Source organism: Piliocolobus tephrosceles, chromosome 21 (genome assembly GCF_002776525.5).
Source record: "Piliocolobus tephrosceles isolate RC106 chromosome 21, ASM277652v3, whole genome shotgun sequence".
NCBI lineage: Eukaryota > Metazoa > Chordata > Mammalia > Primates > Cercopithecidae > Piliocolobus > Piliocolobus tephrosceles.
The window spans coordinates 5690814-5711313 of NC_045454.1; the positions used below are offsets into that span (position 1 = coordinate 5690814).

The window sequence follows — 20500 nt, forward strand, 5'->3', positions numbered from 1 at the left end:
CTCAAACAAACAAGCAAATAAATGAGAGGTACAATTCCTCCTTTGAAAATAAAGAAAGAGATTTTCTTTCCTTTCATCTCTTTTCTTAGGACATTTATTTAGAAAATTTGCAAATGCGTTTTCTGTCTTCTGAGGTAGTTTTCTTTCCTTTCCTTTTCCTTTTCCTTCCCTTTCCTTTCTTCGGAAGTTTTGCTCTTGTTTCCCAGGCCGTAGTAAAACGGCGCCATCTCGGCTCACCGCAATTTCCATCTCCCCGGTACATGCGATTCTCCTGCCTCAGCCTCCAGAGGAGCTGGGACTACAGGCACCCGCCATCATGCCTGGCTGATTTTTATAGTTTTGTAGAGACGGGGTTTCTACAAACCTAAATGTTGGCCAGGCTGGTCTTGAACTTCTCATTTTAGATGATCCTCCATCCTCGGCCTTCCAAAGTACTGGGATTACAGGCCTGAGCCACCGCTCCCGGCCCAGGGATGTATTTCTGAAGAATTTGGGAGCTCGCTTTGAAAGGCAAACAACGGCTGGGCATGGTGGCTCACGCCTGTAATCCCAGCACTTTGGGAGGCCAAGGTGGGCTGATAAAGAGGTCAGGAGTTTGAGATCGCCTGACCAACATGGTGAAACCCTGTCTCTACTAAAGACACAAAAAAATTAGCCAGGGGTAGTGGCACATGCCTGTAGTCCCAGCTTCTCAGGAGGCTGAGGCAGGAGAATTGCTTGAACCTGGGAGGTAGAGGTTGCAGTGAGCCGAGATTGCACCACTGCACTGCAGCCTGGGTGACAAAGCGAGACTCCATCTCAAAAAAAAAAAAAAAAAAAAAAAAGGAAATTAAATAATTCCAACATCAAATGATTCCAATTTAAAGCTTTGGACCTTTAAATAATTCTGAGCCTTGAGAGGAATGTGGCCCTACAACCTGAGTCTAGTGAAATGCAGGTGCAACTTCTAAGAGTTTTCCTGACTGACCATCGTGGCTCAAGCCTGTAATCCCAACACTTTGGGACGCCGAAGTGGGCGGATCACTTGAGATCAGGAGTTCGAAACCAGCCTGGCCAGCTTGGTGAAACCCTGTCTCTACTAAAAATACAGAAAAATTACAGGCACCTGCCACGATGCCCTGCTAATATTGTGTTAGGGTTAGTGTCAGGGTTTCTCTCCCTCCCTCAGGATGAAGCTAATTAGCTGACACAGATCGTCACCTCCATTACCAAGCAGAGCCAGGATGAACTGTGTGTGACCAAGGGTGTTGTCAAGTCCTCTTCCCTGAGGACTGATTAGTGTTGATCTTGAAAACATGTACTTAATGCGTTGTATAGAACAGTCAAGTGTCTTTCTCTCTTTTCAACCTCTTGGCTATTTGCCTCTATTTCCCATCATATTCTCGTCTAAAGCTTATTTATTAATAAAATCATTTTAATTTCTTTCTCTATTATCATCGTGGAGATGATTTCTCATTTGGGAGGAGACTCTTTGTTTTTCAGTTATATTTTCTCACATTTAAAGAGTGAAGTAAAGAATATTTCCTGGGCCAGGCACGGTGACGCACTAGTGTAATCCCAGCACTTTGGGAGGCTGAGGGAGGCAGATCACTTGAAGTCAGGAGTTCCAGACCAGCCTGGCCAACATGGTGAAACCCCGTCTCTACCAAAAATATGAAAATTAGCTGGGCATAGCCGTGTGCATTTGTAATAGCAGCTACTCCAAAGGCTGAGGCAGAAGAATAGCTTCCACCCAGGAGGCAGAGGCTGCAGTGAACCACGATCTCGCAACTGCACCCCAGCATGGGCCGCAGAGAAATACTCTGCCTGAAAAATAATAGGAAAGAAAAAAGTAACAAAAGAGAAAGTAATAGATCTCTTTCACAAATGTGCTGGGACAACTAACTGGATATCCACATGGAAAAGAATAATGTTGGACCCCTATGTAACACCATCAAAAATTTTATTTAAAAAGGGTTTAAAAAAAAAAAGGCCAGACACGGTGGCTCACACCTGCAATCCCAGCACTTTGGGAGGCTGAGGCGGTCGGATCACGAGGTCAGGAGATCGAGACCATCCTGGCAAACACGGTGAAACCCCGTCTCTACTAAAAATACAAAAACTTAGCCAGGAGTCGTGACTGGCGCCTGTAGTCCCAGTTACTCAAAAGGCTGAGACAGGAGAATGGCATGAACCCGAGAGGCGGAGCTTGCAGTGAACCAAAATCGTGCCACTGCACTCCAGCCTGGGCAACAGAGCGAGACTCAGTCTCAAAAAAAAAAAAAAAAAAAAAAAAAAAAAGAAAAGAAAAGAGAAAGAAAAGTAAAAGAGTGTGAGAGTGAGATGAGGAAGGGAACCCTGAGGGAGGGGATGTAACTTTGTCGCCCAGGCTGGCCTGGACCCCCAGGTCCAGCGATTCTCCGCCGTCGCTTCCTGAGTAGCTGGGACCTCAGGCTTCCTCCCCCGCGCCCGCATCCCTGCTGTGTTTAAGCATCAGATGGTGACCTCAGTTCTCCTTGGCCTGAGCACTCCCTCCTGCATCCCAGGCAGAGGCCCTAGGGAAGTCTCGGAAGCTGAGCACATGGTGAACTCCCTCTCCTGAGTAAATGGAGAATAGAAAGGGAGAGGATTTCTTTTCTTTTCTTTTGAGACGGAGTCTCGCTCTGTCCTCCAGGATGGAGTGTAGTGACACGATTTTGGCTCACTGCAAGCTCCACCTCCCGGGTTCACGCCATTCTCTTTCCTCAGCCTTCCGAGTAACTGGGACTACAGGCGTCCACCACCACGCCCGGCTAATTTTTTGTATTTTTAGTGGGGACAGGGTTTCACTATATTAGCCAGGATGGTCTCGATCTCCTGACCTCGTGATCCGCCCGCCTCCGCCTCCCAAAGTGCTGGAATTACAAGTGTGAGCCACCTCCTCCGGCATTGAGAGGATTTCTATTCTCTTCTGTGGGTCGTCAGCATGAAATCGTATGTTCCTTCCAGGCAGAGCTTTGCATTTCATATTCTAGTTTGCATTCCCGTTCCATACAATTCCAGGGCTTCTGAATCGTGCCTCAGCCTTCCTGGCCGCTCTGGCCTCCAAAAACCCGCAGAACAGAGGTGCTGGGTGCCAGGCTGAGAGACGCACAGGTCCCGCCCCGGCCCCGCCCTCTTCCCGTTCTAAAGGGCAAGATCTCTCCACCCCGCCCCGATCCCAGGCACCCTTAACCAGCTCGCGGGTGGAGTCCAGGCCTGGCTCGTGTCCTGCGCGCGCAAACCCGGAAGCGGATCACGTGACGTGAAGGCCCTACCGCGTCGCCTGAGTTTCGCTCTGTCTTATATTAAGTCTGCCCTTCCCAGGTCCCAGGCGCTTCTATCCCTTGCACGTGGGGACCCCACGGACCTGGAAATTCTGGCCTGTCTTCTTTCACCCAGAGCAAACTGGGACGTCCCCAGAAGAGTCCGGAAGTGGCTTCTTTTTGGGTTTGAAGTCGCCAGGCTAGTCTCGTAACCCCTCTTTCTGCTATAGGGCAATGTATACACTTCCTATGGCATAGTTTTCCTGCTGAAAACTTTTTTTGACTGTTTTGGGCTGGGGGACAGTCAGGTCTTTCCCTTCCCCGAGGCCATATCTCAGGGAGAAACCTTGGACAATACCCAGGCTTTCTTGGGCAGAGGTCCCTGTGGCCTTCAGCAGTACATTCTGTCCCTGGGTACTTGAGATTAGAGAATGGCGGTGACTGTTACCAAGCATACTGTCTGCAAACACTTTTTAACAAAGCACATCCTGCACAGCCCTAAATCCATTATCCCTTGTCAACACAGCACATGTTTCTGCAAGCACAGGGTTGGGGCTAGGGTTACAGATTAACAGCATTTCAAGGCAGAAGAATTTCTCTTAGTAGAGAACAAAATGCGATTTCTTTTCTTTTTTTTTTTTTTTTTTGAGACGGAGTCTCGCTCTGTCGCCCAGGCTGGAGTGCAGTGGCCAATCTCAGCTCATTGCAAGCTCCGCCTCCCGGGTTCCCGCCATTCTCCTGCCTCAGCCTCCTGAGTAGCTGGGACTACAGGCGCCGCCACCTCGCCCGGCTAGTTTTTTGTATTTTTAGTAGAGACGGGGGTTTCACCGTGTTAGCCAGGATGGTCTCGATCTCCTGACCTCGTGATCCGCCCGTCTCGGCCTCCCAAAGTGCTGGGATTACAGGCGTGAGCCACCGCGTCTGGCAGAGATGGGGTTTCACCATGTTGGCTGGACTGGTGTCGACCTCTTGACCCCAAGTGATCTGCCTGCCTCCGCCTCCCACAGTGCTGGGATGACGGGCCTGAGTCACTGTGCTGGGTCTTTCTTTTGAGTTTCTGATTAGCCTTTCCAAAGAAGACACTCATATAGGCATCTGTGTCAGGGAGCAGAAGGGTGACTTTGAATAGAAGGGGAGTCTGGCTCCCTAAGCAGCTCCCAGCTTGACTTTTCCATTTTGCTTAGTGATTTGGGGCCCCAAGATTTATTTTCCTTACACACAGCCCAACCTTCATCCCACCTCTGGTCCACATTGACTGTTCTGTGTGATTATTTTTGTGCCTTTACCATCCACTGTCTGGATCCTGGTGAGAACAAGGCCCCAAAGACAGAGCAGAGCAGAACGTGGGGCTGTGCTGGGCTTGTCCCCTCTGAGTGGAGCTCAACCCTGGCTTCACATTAGAGGGCAGAGCATTTTGCAAATAGAGCTTTTGTGCTGCTTTAGCAGGGATTCTTATTCTGAAGGGATGGAGCCCACCCTCAGTAATAGCTGCAGTGGCCCAGGTGCTTGTCATCTGTGTGCAGCACTGAGCATCGAAGCTCTGTGTCCTCCATTTCTGGGGGCTGAGCTCAGCCTGTGATCCACAGAGGTGAGGGGCTGTCCTCTGGATGGGGTTTGATGAGGGATGGGTCTGTATCCTGAAGGGGGATCAGTCCAGCCCAGCTCCCCCCTGCTGCCTCGTGTGTGGGAATTTCTCCAGGAGGGGAGTGAGATCTGAAGACCGGGATTAAATGTACACTTATAGGTCTTCCTGTGGGGCTTTCTTATCTCTGCATGATCTCTGGTGCAGTGGGCAGAGGGGGACCATCTTTCTATAGGGTGAGGTCTTCCCTGTTCGTGTGTTTTTGTCACAGGAAGGGAGTGAGTCATTTCTAACATGAAGTCTCATTTTTTTTTTTCACATACAGGATTGATTTCTACAGACTCATGTTACGTGAGGAAACAGCTGAGAAGAGGAAAGGAAAGGAGCCCGGCATGGCCCTTCCTCAGGTGAAGTGATGTTCCTCTGGGGATTAATCTGTCTCTTTCCTTTCTGAAATGCCAGGTATTGTAGTAGCCAGTCTTTTCTGAGTCTGAAGCATTTTGCCTGACAGGTGCGCTCGCACTCACCCATGCCTGCCCTCAGTTCCTGTCACCTGCTCTGAGATTCCATCTCCTGTGACCCAGTGACATGGACTTGGGAAAAGGCTCCACTGGGCACGGTCCTGGGAAGGGCTCACACCAGACATGGATAAACATGGGGTGTGGGCCTGTTGATGTTAGTGCTGCTGGGCAGCCTGGGTGGTTCAGGGGCCACATCTGGATGTCAGCTTTTTGTGGACCAACTCAGAGAAACTACATATGAGGCCGGGCGCGGTGGCTCAAGCCTGTAATCCCAGCACTTTGGGAGGCCGAGACGGGCGGATCACGAGGTCAGGAGATCGAGACCATCCTGGCTAACATGGTGAAACCCCGTCTCTACTAAAAATACAAAAAACTAGCCGGGCGAGGTGGCGGGTGCCTGTAGTCCCAGCTACTCCGGAGGCTGAGGCAGGAGAATGGCGTAAACCCGGGAGGCGGAGCTTGTAGTGAGCTGAGATCCGGCCACTGCACTCCTCCAGCCCCAGGCGACAGAGCAAGACTCCGTCTCAAAAAAAAAAAAAAAAAAAAAAAGAAACTACATATGAAATATATATGTTAATGTGCACAGATATCTGGTAAATTCTGGACAGGGAGACGAATAAGGGGAGATATTTTGTATCTGATTTGGTAATGCATTTGAAGCCACACTAGTAGATCAACATGTCTCTGACTCCAAACTTTTTTTTTTTTTTTTTTAAAGAGACAGGATGTTGGTCCAGGTGTGGTGACTCACACCTGTAATCCCAGCACTTTCGGAAGCTGAGGCAGGTAGATCACTTGAGGTCAGGAGTTCAAGACCAGCCTAGCCAATATGGTGAAACTGTGTCTCTACTAAAAATACAAAAATTAGCCTGGTGTGGTGGTGCATACCTGTAATCTTGGCTTCTCAGGAGGCTGAGGCAGGAGAATCACTTGAACCCTGGAGGTGGAAGTTACCATATGCCGAAATTGTGCCACTGCACTCCAGCTGGGAGACAGAGTGAGACTCTGTCTCAAAAGAAAGAGAGAGAGAGAAGGTGTCACTCTGTGGCTTAGTTCTGGAGTACAATGACACAATTCAGAGTTTACAGCAGCCTCAAACTCCTGGGCTCAACTAATCCCTACTTTAGCCTCCCAAAGAGCCTGAAGGATAGGCATGGGTCACCATATATATCTATATACGTATGTATGTATGAATGTATGTATGTATGTATTTATTTATTTTAAGATGAAGTCACTCAGTCAACAAAGCTGGAGTGCAGTGGCACAATCTCAGCTCACTGCAACCTCTGCCTCCCAGTTTCAAGCACTTCTTCTGCCTCAGCCTCCCGAGTTGCTGGGACTACAGACACGCACCTCCACAGCCAGCTAATTTTTGTATTTTTAGTTGAGACGGGGTTTCATCATGTTGGTTAGGGTGGTCTTGAACTCCTGACCTTGTGATCTGCCTGTCTGGGACTCATAAAGCGCTGGGATTAAAGGTGTGGGCCACTGAGTCCGGCTTTATTTTTTATATTGTATTTTTATTTTGTTGTCCAGGCTGGAGTGCAGTGGTGCAATCATAGCTCACTATTGCCTTGATATCCTGGCCTCAACTGTTCTTCCCATCTTGGCCTCCCAAATTGCTGGCATTCCAGATGGGAGACAGCCAGCTCGGCTGGACTCTGCACTTTTTTGAGATGGAGTCTCGCTCTGTTGCCCAGGTTGGATTGCAGTGGCGGGATCTCAGATCACTGCAACCTCTGCCTTCTGGCTTCAAGCAATTCTTTTGCCTCAGCCTCCCATACATCTGAGATTACAGGTATTCACTGCCATGGCTGGCTAATTTTTTTGTATTTTTAGTAGAGATGGGGTTTCACCATATTGGTCAGGCTGGTCGAACTCCTGACCTTGTGATTCCTCCAGCTCGGTCTCCCAAAGTGCTGGGATTACAGGCGTGAGCCACTGTGCTTGGCCAAACTGCACTTTTAATGACTCAGAATGGAATGGAAAGTGGAGATAGGCATCAGTGGTACAGGATGCTTTATTACATCATTGATTTTATTTTATTTTATTTTATTTTTTTGAGTTGAGTCTCACTCTGTCACCCAGGCAGGAGTGCAGTGGTGTGATTTCGTTTCACTGTAGCCTCTGACTCCCGGATTACAGTGATTCAGTTTTTCAGTGATTCAGTTTTTCACTGATATTATGGATTACAGTGATTCAGTTGCCTCAGCTGCTTGAGTAGCTGGAATTAGAGGTGCGCGCCACCACCTGCGTAACGGCCTGATGGGATGTGTGTGCATGAATACATGGATGGATAAGCCCATGGTTTATGTAGAAAACAACATTTGCAATAAGTTTATTTTTTATAATAATTGTAATGATTTTAAGTATTTTTCATTGTCAACTATCACAATAATGAGTTAATAGTAAGAAGGGGCCGGGAGCCGTGGCTCATGCCTGTAATCCCAGCACTTTGGAAGACTGAGGAGGATAGATCACTACATCAGGAGTTCAAGACCAGCCTTGCTAAGATGGTGAAACCCCATCTCTACTAAATATATAAAAATTAGATGGATGCTGTGGCAGGTGCCTCAAATCCCAACTACTAGGGAGGCTGAGGCAAGAGACTTGCTTGAACCTGGGTGGCAGAGGTTGCAGTGAGCTGAGATTGTGCCACTGCACTCCAGCCTGTGCAATAAAGTGAGACTCCATCTCCAAAAAAAAAAAAAAAAGTAAGAAATATTGTGGAGGATTATTTGCATGCCTGTGTGTGTCCATTCAGTGACCTTGTAGGATGCTCCATGTTCTCACCCGTGGACCTTTATCACATTCTCTCCACTAGATAAACCTGTGGCAGTTTAGTTTAAAGCTGTGTCTGTTACTTAGGTGTTTATATTCAAATGTGAACCCCAGACATCCGGATTCAGGTGCTCGTGTTGATATTTTTAGCTATTTGATTTGTGACAAGTTTGCTAGAGTGTGTGTGATGCAGCTGACTCCAAGTACAGATCTTCCTTCATGGGATAATATGTTATTTTATGGCTTATGACACGGGAAGCACTTAGAAGAGTGTATAGCACACGGGAAGCATTCAAAAATGTTAGTCATGGCTATTGCTGTGATCATGACAGTTTTTTGTTTTTTGTTTTCTTGGAGATGGAGTATTGCTCTGTCACCCAGGCTGAAGTGCAGTAGCATGATATTGGCTCGTTGCAAACTCTGCCTCCTGGTTTCAAGCAGTTCTCTGGCCTCAGGTTCCCAAGTATCGGGGATTACAGGCACCCACCACCACGCCCAGCTGATTTTTGTATTTTTAGTAGAGAGGGGGTTTCAGCATGTTCTCAGGCTGGTCTTGAACTCCTGACCTCATGATCCGCCCGCCTTGGCCTCCCAAAGTGCTGGGATTACAGGCATGAGCCACTGTGCCTGACCAATCATGATAGTTTTTAGATTTGGACTTTTCTTTCAAAGCCATTGGACTTTGTCTTCTCTGAAACACCACTTGTATCTTAGCTCATCTAGAGACTTAATATCACCTGCTATGTTGAACATTATATCTGACATGTCTCTAGAGAAGACCCTGTGTTGGCTTTTTTTTGTGTGTGTGTGTGAGATGGAGTCTTGCTGTTACCAGGCTAAAGTGCAGTGGCGTGATCTTGGTTCACTGCAACCTCCGTCTCCCAGATTCAAGCGATCCTCCTGCCTCAGCCTCTTGAGTAGATGGGAGTACTGGCCCGCACCATGACACCCAGCTAGTTTTTGTATTTTTAGTAGAGATGTGGTTTTGCCACATTGGCCAGGATGGTCTCGATCTCTTGACCACATTATCTGCCCGCCTTGGTCTCCCAAAGTGTTGAGATAACAGGTGAGAGCCATCACCCAGCAGTGTTTTTTTGTTTTGTTTTTGTTTTTTGAGATGGAGTGTCAGTCTGTTGCCCAGGATGGAGTGCAGTGGTGCGGTCTGGACTCACTGCAGCCTCTGTCTCCTGGGTTCAAGTGATTCTCCTGCCTCAGCCTCCTGTGTAGCTGGGATTACAGGTACCTACCACCGTGCCCGACTAATTTTTATGTTTTTAGGAGATACAGGTTTTCACCATGTTGGCCAGGCTGGTCTCGAATGCTTGACCTCAAATAATCTGCCTGCCTTGGCCTCCCTATGTGTTGGGATTACAGGCGTGAATCACCATGCCTAGCTCTGTGTTTCCTTTTTATTTATATAGTTTTTATATTGTCTATAAAATCAAGACTTCCATAATGACTGATGGGATCTTAAAATCTTTCAAGGCAAAGTATAATAAAATGCAACTATCGGGAAAAAATATTAAAAAATACATTAACGTGGTTTTGTCAGAGCACAGTCTTTGATCAAATAAATACTTATTTTCTCTTTTTCTCATTTCCTGTGAAGGTGATAACTCCATAATGTTTTGTGGAAATGTGTGTTTCATTTTAGGGACGCGTGACCTTCAGGGATGTGGCTATAGAATTCTCTTTGGAGGAGTGGAAATGCCTGGACCCTGCGCAGAGGGCTTTGTACAGGGAAGTGATGTTGGAGAACTACAGGAACCTGGAGTCTGTGGGTGAGAAAAATGTCCCTGCAGACATGAGGAGTCTGCTCTTGTCTGTCTTGGCTCTTCCTGGTTTTGTGTTCTCTTTTGTGATTTTTGCCCCATACATATTTTTTTCTTTGAATTTTTTGAGATGGAGTTTCGCTCTTATTGCCTCGGCTGGAGTGCAATGGTATGATCTCAACTCACCATAACCTCCGCCCCTCAGGATGAAGTCATTATTATTTCTTAAAATGCTGTGTATTTTTTTTGTTGTTGTTGTTTTGAGACGGAATCTTGCTCTGTCGCCGAGGCTGGAGTGCAGTGGCGCAATCTCAGCTCACTGCAAGCTCTGCCTTCTGGGTTCAGGCCATTCTCCTGCCTCAGCCTCCAGAGTCACTGGGACTACAGGCGCCCACCACCATGCCCGGTTAATTGTTTTGTATTATTTTAGTAGAGACGGGGTTTCAGCATGTTAGTCAGGATGGTCTCAATCTCTTGACCTCGTGATTCGCTACCTCAGCCTTCAAAAGTGCTGGAATTACAGGTGTGAGCCACTGCGCCCGGCCAAATGCTGTGTATTTCCTTGACCTCATACATCAGAAGGTAGTGATCTTAACATGTATTTCAGTTCTGATATTGTGTGCTGGTGGTTAAGTAGAAGTTGTGGATTTTTTCTTAAGAGGAATTGTTTAGAATTCTGCAGGCTGTATAAATGTACTCATTTGCTTGCTGGTTTTATCATGGGTTCCAATGTTTTATTAATTAATTTTTATAATTTTATATATGGCTTTTTGGTATGTGGCATGCAATATAACTGACACACTCCACTCGTTAAAGTCACAAAGTGCCACCGGCTGCAGTGACTCACACTGGTAATCCCAGAACTTTGGGAAGCCGAGGTGGGTGGATTACTTGAGGTCAGGAGTTTGAGACCAGCCTGGCCAACATGGTGGCCAACATGGTGAAACCCCATCTTTATTAAAAACACAAAAACTAGCCAGGCATAGTGGTGCGTGCCTGTAATCCCAGGTACTCAGGAGTGTGAGGCAGGAGAATCACTTCAACCCAGGAGGCAGAGGTTGCAGTGAGCTGAGATCGCACCATGGCACTCCAAGCTGGAGTGAAAGACCCTGTCTCAAAAAAATAAAAATACAAAAAATTTAAAAAACGTCACTAAGTGCCTGTTTTGTGTGGATGTAGGTAATTTTATGACATTTATTCAGAAAAATATTGTATTAACTATTTTTTTCTTTTTTTTTTTGAGGCGGAGTCTCACTTTGTCACCCAGGCTGGAGTGCAGTGGTGTGATCTCAGCTCACTGCAACCTCTGCCTCCTGGTTCAAGTAATTCTTGTGCCTCAGCCTCCCAAGTAGCTGTGACTGCAGGCATGGACCACGATACCTGGCTAATTTTTGTAATCTTTGCTTATCTTCTCAGTGCTATAATTGTTTGACAATACAGAATTTCCATTGCTTTTGGTTATCCTTACATGAGCTTGTGGTGGATTATTTACCAATATAGTATATTGTGTGGTTTTTTTTTTTTAGCATTTATTTGTATACAGTGAATATGCTTTAAATGTGAAGAATACATATTTTTCTCTGCACTGATGTGACAGTGATATGTTTTTTGCAAATTGTGATACACTTTAGGGTCACGGTGGAAAAATACTCACTTTAGGGTTATACATGTTTGTGCCCTGTCAGTGTTTTGTCATGATACAGAAAATAGACTTTAATAGAATTGATTTCAAGGACATGTAATCGCCCTTTATTTATTAAAGAATCTTACTCCTTTTGTGTTCCTATACTTTGAAGATCATGTTTGGTAAGTTCAAAATAAGTATTGTTTTTGTGTCATATTTACACACTTCAGTATGACTTGCCATCTGGACTTAATTGGAAACCTGTTGGTGTTTATATTTTGTAGATATCACTTCCAAATGCATGTTGAAGGAGGTCTTGTCAACAGGGCAAGGCAATACAGAAGTGATCCACACAGGGACATTGCAAAGACCTGGAAGTCATCACATTGGAGATTTTTGCTTCCAGGACATTGAAAAAGAAATTCATGACATTGAGTTTCAGTGTCAAGAAGATGAAAGAAATGGCCATGAAGCACCCATGACAAAAATAAAAATCTTGATTGGTAGTACAGACCGATATGATCAAAGGCATGCTGGAAACAAGCCTATTAACGATCAGCTTGGATCAAGCTTTCATTCACATCTGCCTGAACTGCACATATTTCAGATCGAAGGCAAAATTGCTAATCAACTTGAGAAGTCTACCAGTGATGCTCCCTCGGTTTCAGCATCCCAAAGAATTTCTTGTAGGCCCCAAACCCAGATTTCTAATAACTATAGGAATAATTTCTTGAATTCTTCATTACTCACACAAGAACAGGAATTACACATGACAGAAACATCTTTCCAATGTAATGAGAGTGGCAAAGCCTTTAATTGTAGCTCACACTTAAGGAAACGCCAGACAATCCATTTAGGAGACAAACCATATAAATGTGATGTATGTGGCAAGCTCTTTCATCACAAGCAGTACCTTGCAGGCCATCAGAGATGCCACACAGGTGAGAAACCTTACAAGTGTAATGAATGTGGCAAGTCCTTCAGTCAGGTGTCATCCCTTACATGCCATCGTAGACTTCATACTGGAGTAAAACCTTACAAGTGTAATGAGTGTGGCAAGATCTTTGGTCAAAATTCAGCTCTTGTAATTCATAAGGCAATTCATACTGGAGAGAAACCTTACAAGTGTAATGAATGTGACAAGGCTTTTAATCAACAATCAAACTTTGCATGTCATCATAGACTTCATACTGGAGAGAAACCTTACAAATGTGAAGAATGTGACAAAGTTTTCAGTCACAAATCAACCCTTGAGACACATAGGAGAATTCACACTGGAGAGAAACCATACAAATGTAAGGTTTGTGACACAGCTTTCACGTGGCATTCACAGCTGGCTCGACATACAAGAATTCACAGTGGAGAGAAAACTTACAAGTGTAATGAGTGTGGCAAGACTTTCAGTCACAAGTCCTCCCTTGTATGCCATCGAAGACTTCATGCCGGAGAGAAATCTTACAAATGTACGGTTTGTGACAAGGCTTTCATGCGGAATTCACAACTGGCAAGACATACTAGAATTCACCCTGGAGAAAAACCTTACAAGTGTCATGAATGTGGCAAGACCTTTGGTCACAATTCAGATCTTTTAATTCATAAATCAATTCACACTGGAGAGCAACCTTACAAATGTGAAGAATGTGAAAAAGGTTTCAGTCGCCAATCAAGCCTTGAGACACATAAGGTAATTCATACTGGAGAGAAACCATACAAATGTAAGGTTTGTGACAAGGCTTTCGCGTGTCATTCCTATCTGGCAAAACATACTAGAATTCATAGTGGAGAGAAACCTTACAAGTGTAATGAGTGCGGCAAGACCTTCAGTCACAGGTCATACCTTGTATGCCATCGTAGAGTTCATAGTGGTGAGAAACCGTATAAGTGTAATGAGTGCGACAAGACCTTCAGTCGCAGGTCATCCCTTCATTGCCATCGTAGACTTCATAGTGGTGAGAAACCTTACAAGTGTAATGAGTGCGGCAGGACCTTCCGTCACTGGGCATCCCTCATATACCATCGTAGACTTCATACTGGAGAGAAATCTTACAAATGTACTGTTTGTGACAAGGCTTTCGTGCGTAATTCACTCCTGGCAAGACATACTAGAATTCACACTGCAGAGAAACCTTACAAGTGTAATGAATGTGGGAAGGTTTTTAATCAACAATCACACCTTTCACGTCATCAAAGGATTCATACTGGAGAGAAACCTTAGAAATGTGAAGCATGTGACAAAGTTTTCAGTTGGAAATCACACCTTAAAAGACAGAATTCATACTGGAGAGAAACCATACAAATGTAAGGTTTGTCACAAGACTTTTGGGAATGATTCACATCTGGCACAACATACTGGAATTCACACCGGAGAGAAACCTTATAAGTGTAATGAGTGTGGTAAAGCCTGTAGTGGACAGTCAACACTTATTCCCCATCAGGCAGTTCATGGTATGGGGAAATTTGACTAATGTAATGATTCTCGCAGTCTTCAGTAACGCTAAAACCATTGCAAATCATTTGAGAACCCAGAATGAAGGGATATCTTACAAGTGTAATAAATGTGGTAAAGTTTTCAGACATCGTTCGTACACTGCAGTTCATTGGCGAACTCATCCTGGAGAGAAACCTTACAAATGTCATGATTGTGGCAAGGTCTTCAGTCAAGCTTCACCCTATGCAAAACATAGGAGAATTCATGCAGGAGAGAAAGCTCACAAGTGTGGTGATTGTGGCAGAGCCTTTACTTCACGTTCACACCTCATTAGACATCAGAGAATCCATACTGGACAGAAATCTTACAAACATCATAAGTGTGGCAAGGTCTTTCGTCCATGGTCACTCCTTACAGAACATGAGAAAATTCATTTTTGAGCTAACTTTTCCCAATGCAATGAGTATAGCAAACCATCAGGCATTAATTGACATTGGAGTCAATTCAGCATTGACTCAAGTTTCTGTTGACTTAACATTGAGTTCAAGCCTTAATTGACATTAAAGTGTTTGTGTTAAGAGGATTGGGCGGGCCAGGTGTGGTGGCTCAGGCCTGTTGTGCCAGCACATTGGGAGGCCAAGGCAGGTAGATTACTTGAGGTCAGGAGTTTGAAACCAGTATGGCCCACACATGTGAGCCACTTGTCTCAGCCTGTTTTTTGTTTCTGATTTTCTATTATGATTATTATTACTGGAGATAGTACTTTTTAAAGAGATAGTACTTCTTTGAGATAGTACTTTTTAAAAGGGATATACCATAGTACTTTTTAAAAGGTATATCAGCTGGGTGTGGTGGCTTACACCTGTAATCCCAGCACTTTGGGAAGGTGGGCAGATCATGAGGTCAGGAGATCGAGACTGTCCTGGCTAACATGGTGAAACCCCATCTCTACTAAAAATACAAAAAATTAGCCTGGCGTAGTGGTGCACGCCTGTAGTCCTAGCTACCGGGGGAGTCTGTGGCAGGAGAATGGCATGAACCCGGGAAACGGAGCTTGTAGTGAGCTGAGATCGCACCGCTGCACTCCAGCCTGGGAGACAGAGCCAGACTCCGTCTCAAAAAAGAGAAAAGAATAAGCAAGGGTAATACATAGGGGAGCAGCAAGCAAGTTCTTATTACTAGCAGTATATCTACAATGACGGTTTTAAATCCTGCTGTAGCTGGAAACTATTTTCTAAATAAAGACCTAGGATCAAACTCGTGCTCAAGCTGTACAGGCACATGTGAAAACTTTGTCATGTCCTTGACTATGTTTTTAACTACGTGTCCTTGATCATTTATTTGTAGGCAGCAATTGGTTAAGTTAAATTTTTTACAGACTCCTCCTTTAGCTGCCAGCAAGTAGTCTAAAGTCAGTCTATTCTGATAGGTAGCATTCTTCATTTGGGCTTCCTGCCAGGCTGAAACAGTCAACGCTCTGCCAGTTTCATTAGTAATTGTTTTTAAGATGGCAGGCAGCTGTATGATCCGATTGAGCAAGTAGATGGGGGTTCAGTATCTTCATAAGCCGTCTTGTGCCCATGTGGCAGGCTTATAATACTGTATGATCCTTTCAGAGGGCCACTCATTATCTTTGCAGTTTCCTATAACTATGCTTCTCTTTTCTCGGGAGGCATAGACAAGGAAGCCTAGGAGCTCACTTGTTTTTGTGGGTAATAAGAAAAAGGACGGCTTAAGAGTGCCAATAACACAACTGCCTGCCTATTTATTAGGTAACCAAATGTGGGCTGTGTGCCTACATATCCAGTCTATTCCAGCAGGGCTGTCCAGTCCTGATGAGATTCTGGATGAGCCCAGGCAGTTTTTAATTTAGAAAATTTACTAAATGGGTTCTTTTCAGTGTGGTTTAGGCCCCACCAAATAATTGTCTTTGTTGTGCTGTTGTACAACTTCTGTCCTATACAATTAAGATTTCATACTGGGATGATAAAGTTTTTTCCTTCTCTAGCTATACAGTATCGTTCAATAATTGAGGTTTTTAGGACCTAGAAGTTGCTAGCTTAGGCCTTCTGAACTGGAATTTTATCAGGAGCTGGGTCACTGGGTACCAACTCTTGGGCTTCCGAAGGCCATTGGTCTCTGATAGTGGTTCCTCCACATACATAAGAAGTAACATTGAAGGAATGAGCTACATTTTCTGCTAATTGGAGAAACAATTTTTTTGTCTTTTTCAGAAGTTCTGGTTCTGGCAGATTCAGCTCATCATAAAAGGCTTGAAACACTGGTTTGGGAGAGCTCTTGTGGACTTCCCTTTGGACTAAAATGGCAGCTTGGGGGGTTTAACCCTGTCCCGTTGATCCTCAGGGTTACACGTTCTCCTTTTTTCTAACGGGGATCTAGGGGATGGGTGATTATGAGTTCCAGTGGGTTACAGTGACCGGCAGCACAGGAGGGGTTGGCTTCCTCCTTCTGAACGTGAACCGGGTCCTTTTTGTTCTTTTTCTAAGTAACCTAAATAACACATGGCTAACAGGCATGGTTTTCACAAACTTCTGACTCATGACAAACATACTTATTTTCTACTCTGTAGCTTCTTTCCTAGTTAAGAGAACCACATCCTGTTCCTAGCTTGTTACTATTAATGGCTGCACAAGCATCAAACCTTAAAGTTTCTTGTTTGGGGATTCTTTTTCTTCTGTTCTAGTTATTATTTTACTTGAATCACCTAGGAAAAGACCAGTTCTTAATCTTATTTCAAAAACGGTGCCTGCAGGGGGCTCAGATGGATTATAACACACATCAGGTTGGTCATTCCTCAGGCTACATACCTTGTACTGAGTGCATTATACAAACAAGTTTCTTTTAACGTTCCTACACATTCATAATAACTATAGAACAGAAAGATTGTTTTAATTTGCTGTCCTACTTCAGTGACCTGATGAATACACTGGGAACAGTCTCCAGTTTGAGTAAGGTCAGTTGAAGCCTTTACTGTATAATCTAAAATTTAAGAAAAATGAATCTTACGATGAGCTTCCTCATGCTTTGGTCATGCATACACCAGTTAGCTTCCGGGTGTGACTGAAGCAGGCCTGTCGTCTTCTTCAGGGTCACTCTGCAAGGGTTGTCCGGGCTTGGTCTTGCCTCCTAGGTTTCAGTCGCTACCGGTTTTACACGGCTGTGGTGGATCCAGGCTCAGATTCTTTCCACCTTCACAGTGGTGGGAGTGGTCAGGATGACAGTCTGGGGTCTTTGCTACCGTGGGCATAGAGAGGCTACATTCCAGTCCTTGATTCACACTCAATCACCTGGGGAGAAAGGGTGAACTGGGGAAAATAAGCTAACAGGGCGTCTGTCATTTACCTAGGCTGAGATTGTGTAATTTTTCCTAAAGCTTGTAGCTGTCACTGTAACTTAATTTCACCTAACTCTCGGGAAGTGCCTGGAAGTCCCCACAATATAGGAGGGGGCCTATGATACAGTATTTCATAAGGGGAATATCCTGTTCTTTTGGAAGGGGTGTGTCTAATTTTAAATAATATCATAGGGAAAGCCTGTATCTATTTTAATCCTGTTTTCTGACATACTTTCCTTAAACTATTTTTGATAGTCCGATTCATCCGCTCCACTTTTCTGGAACTCTGAGGCCAGTAGGCAGCATGCACTTTCCATACGATCCCCAATACCTTTGCCGTCTTCTGTACTAAGTCAGCCACAAATGCCAGCCTGTTATCTGAGCCGATCCGTAAGGTCAGTCCAAATCTAGGAATAAGATCTTGAAGAAGCACATGGGTTACTTCACGAGTTTTCTCAGTTCGTATTGGATAAGCCTCCACCTACCTAGAGTAGGTACACACGAGAACTAGTAAATACTTGTTACTTCTACACGTTGGCATCTCTGTGAAGCCCACCTGGAGATCTTCATAGCTGACTGCTCCATAAATTTGTATGCCGGGCGGAAAGACTGGACCTTGCCTCGCATTGTGCTGTCCGCAGGTCACACACCACTGTGTCACCGTTCTGGCAAGGGCTGACAAACGTGAGATGTAGAAATACTGGCCTAACACTTTTCAAGTGATTTCTGACCTAGATGTGTGGTTTCATGTACAGCCAGTACAACTGCGGCTCCTAGCAGCTGTGGCACAGCTACTCTCTTATCTGGTAACTGAATCTACCTTTCCTCCATCACCTGTCCTCCCTCTGCCTGGAGAAAGTCCTTTTATTCTTTAGAATAAGTAGGTACAAGATCAGGTGCTTGAGGGAGCAGGGGGGCTGTGACTGATGCCTGGAAGGGGGCAGATGCTGCTCTTCGAGCCTAAGTCAGCGCAGGATTTCCTCAAACCCACTAAGGTGGAAGCTCGCTGGTGTCCTCTGCAGTGCATAACTGCCACCTTGTGGGGTTTCCATACTGCTTCTAATAATTGCAAGATTTCTTGTTGATATTTTATGTCCTTTCTCCTAGAGTTCAACAGGCCCTTTTCTTTATATAATGCTCCATGCACTTGAAGGGTTAAAAAGGCATATTGAGAGTCAGTGTAAATGTTTTCAGTCTTACCTTCACTGAGTTCTAAGCCTGAATTAAAGCAATGAGCTCGGCTTTCTGGGCTGAAGTGCCCTGGGACAACGCTCTGGCGTCAACGGCAGTGTCCAGGGTTACTACCGCATATCCTGCACGTCTGTCTCCTTGTGGGTTGATGAAGTTGCTCCTATCTACGTATAGTTCCCAGTCTACTGATGCCTAAGGCTGGTCCTGGAGGTCAGGTCTGCTAGAGTAAACTGAGTCCAACATTTCTACACAGTCATACTCGACAGGGCTCTCTGATCCTGGGAGCAAGGTGGCGGGGTTCAGGGTGTTACAAACTTCAATTGTTATACGGGGATTTTCACAGAGCAAGCTTTGGTACTTGGTTACTGTAACATTCGTTAGCCAATGATGTCCTTTAGTAGTCATTAACGTCACCACAGCATGGGGACCTTTGTGTTCAGGTTTTGCCCAACAGTCAGCTTATCTGCTTCTTGTAGTAGCTGGGCAGTTGCTGCCAAGGCCCTCAAACACGGGGCCATCCTTTAAAAACCCCGTCTGGTTGTTTAGAGGGATAGGCCACCGGCCTTGGCCAGGGCCCCACAGTTTGGGCTAAAACTCCAACTGCCATCTTTTTTTTCTCTGACACATACAATGTAAAAGGTTTTGTCAGATCGGGTAGCCCCAGGGCTGGGGCTGATACAAGTTTTTCCTTGAAGTCATGGAAAGTTCGCTGCTGTTGGGATCCCCATTCAAAAGTTTTCCTGTCCCACCCCCCATTTTGTGACCTCGTACAAAGGCTTGGCTAATACTGCAAAGTTTGGGATCTACAGTCTATAAGACCTCACAGCTATTAAGAATTCTTTTAGCAGCCTTCTGGTCTTAGGCTCCGGTAGATTGCAAATGACCTGCTTTCTTTCTGATCCCAGGCTGCGCTCCCCTTGTCAGATAGTAAATCCTAAGTAACGTACCTGCTGTCAGCAGATCTGAGCTTTTCTCTTGGACGCCTTATACCCACAGTCCTACAGATGCCGGAGTAGGGCATCTGTTCCTTTGGCGCACCTGACTGCCGTGGGGTGTCCTAGCAGAAGGTCATCAACGTACTGGAGCAACGCACAGCCTAGGTCTCTGGTGGGAAACTTCTGGAGGTCTCGGGCCAAAGCCTCCCCAAAGATGGTGGGGGAGTTCTTGAACCCTTGGGGAAGACGGGTCCAAGTGTACTGAGTGGTGACACCTGACTCTGGATCTTCCTACTGAAAAGCAAACAGCTTCTGGCTCTCAGAGGTTAGTGTAATGCTAAAGAAAGCATCTTTCAGGTCTAAGCGGGAGAACCAGCTGTCCTCAGCTGGCAGCAACCTTAACAACGTGTACGGGTTAGGTCCTGTTGGATGTGAAGTCACTGTAGCTTGATTAAGTGCAAATCCTGTACCGGCCTGTAGTCCTTGGTCCTTGGCTTGGGAACAGGCAGGAGAGGAGGGTTCCATGGAGACTGACAAGGAACTATAATTCTGAAGGTTCTTAGGCACTTGAGATGGACCTGGATATCTTCAAGAGCTTCTCTGCGGACGGGGTGCTGTTTTTGCGTAACCGGCTGGACCTCAGGCTTAACTTCTGTAAGTACAGGGGCTTGGTTAACTGCCAACCCTGGAGGGTTGTCTTCCGCCTACACTTTTGGCCACTGCTTAGCCAGAGCTGGTCTTATCTCTTGGCCTGGCTCAGTTAAGAAAAGTCTCCATTCCTCCTCCCGGGGGACCGTAAGGGCCATAATGACTCCCGTTCCAGGTAACCTCAGCTGTAAAGAGCCGTGCTCTGTAGAAGAGATGGTGGCTCTCAGCTTGCTAAGCAAGTCCCTTCCCAACAAGGGCAAGGGACAGTCAGGCAGGTACAAAAACTGGTGGATCACTGTATGTCCTACAGTACAAGTCTGGGGCAAGCAGAAAGCTTGCTTTGCTGAAACCCCAATGGCTCCGATTATGTCAATAGTCTTTTTGGATAAGGGGCGACCGG

At 45.5% G+C, this 20500-nt stretch overlaps 1 protein-coding gene across 1 annotated transcript in view; it reads left to right on the forward strand.

The window, feature by feature from the left end:
• The window catches only part of LOC111530340 (zinc finger protein 611), a 23069-nt gene extending 9234 nt beyond the window's left edge, over positions 1-13835 (forward strand). Inside the window, exons 2-4 of the mRNA XM_026448822.1 lie at positions 5171-5252; positions 9802-9928; positions 11828-13835. Of these exons, the coding sequence (XP_026304607.1) occupies positions 5190-5252; positions 9802-9928; positions 11828-13758 (2121 nt within the window). The 5' untranslated portion in view covers positions 5171-5189 and the 3' untranslated portion in view covers positions 13759-13835. The remainder of the gene's footprint in view (positions 1-5170; positions 5253-9801; positions 9929-11827) is intronic.
• The last annotated feature ends 6665 nt before the right edge of the window (positions 13836-20500 follow it).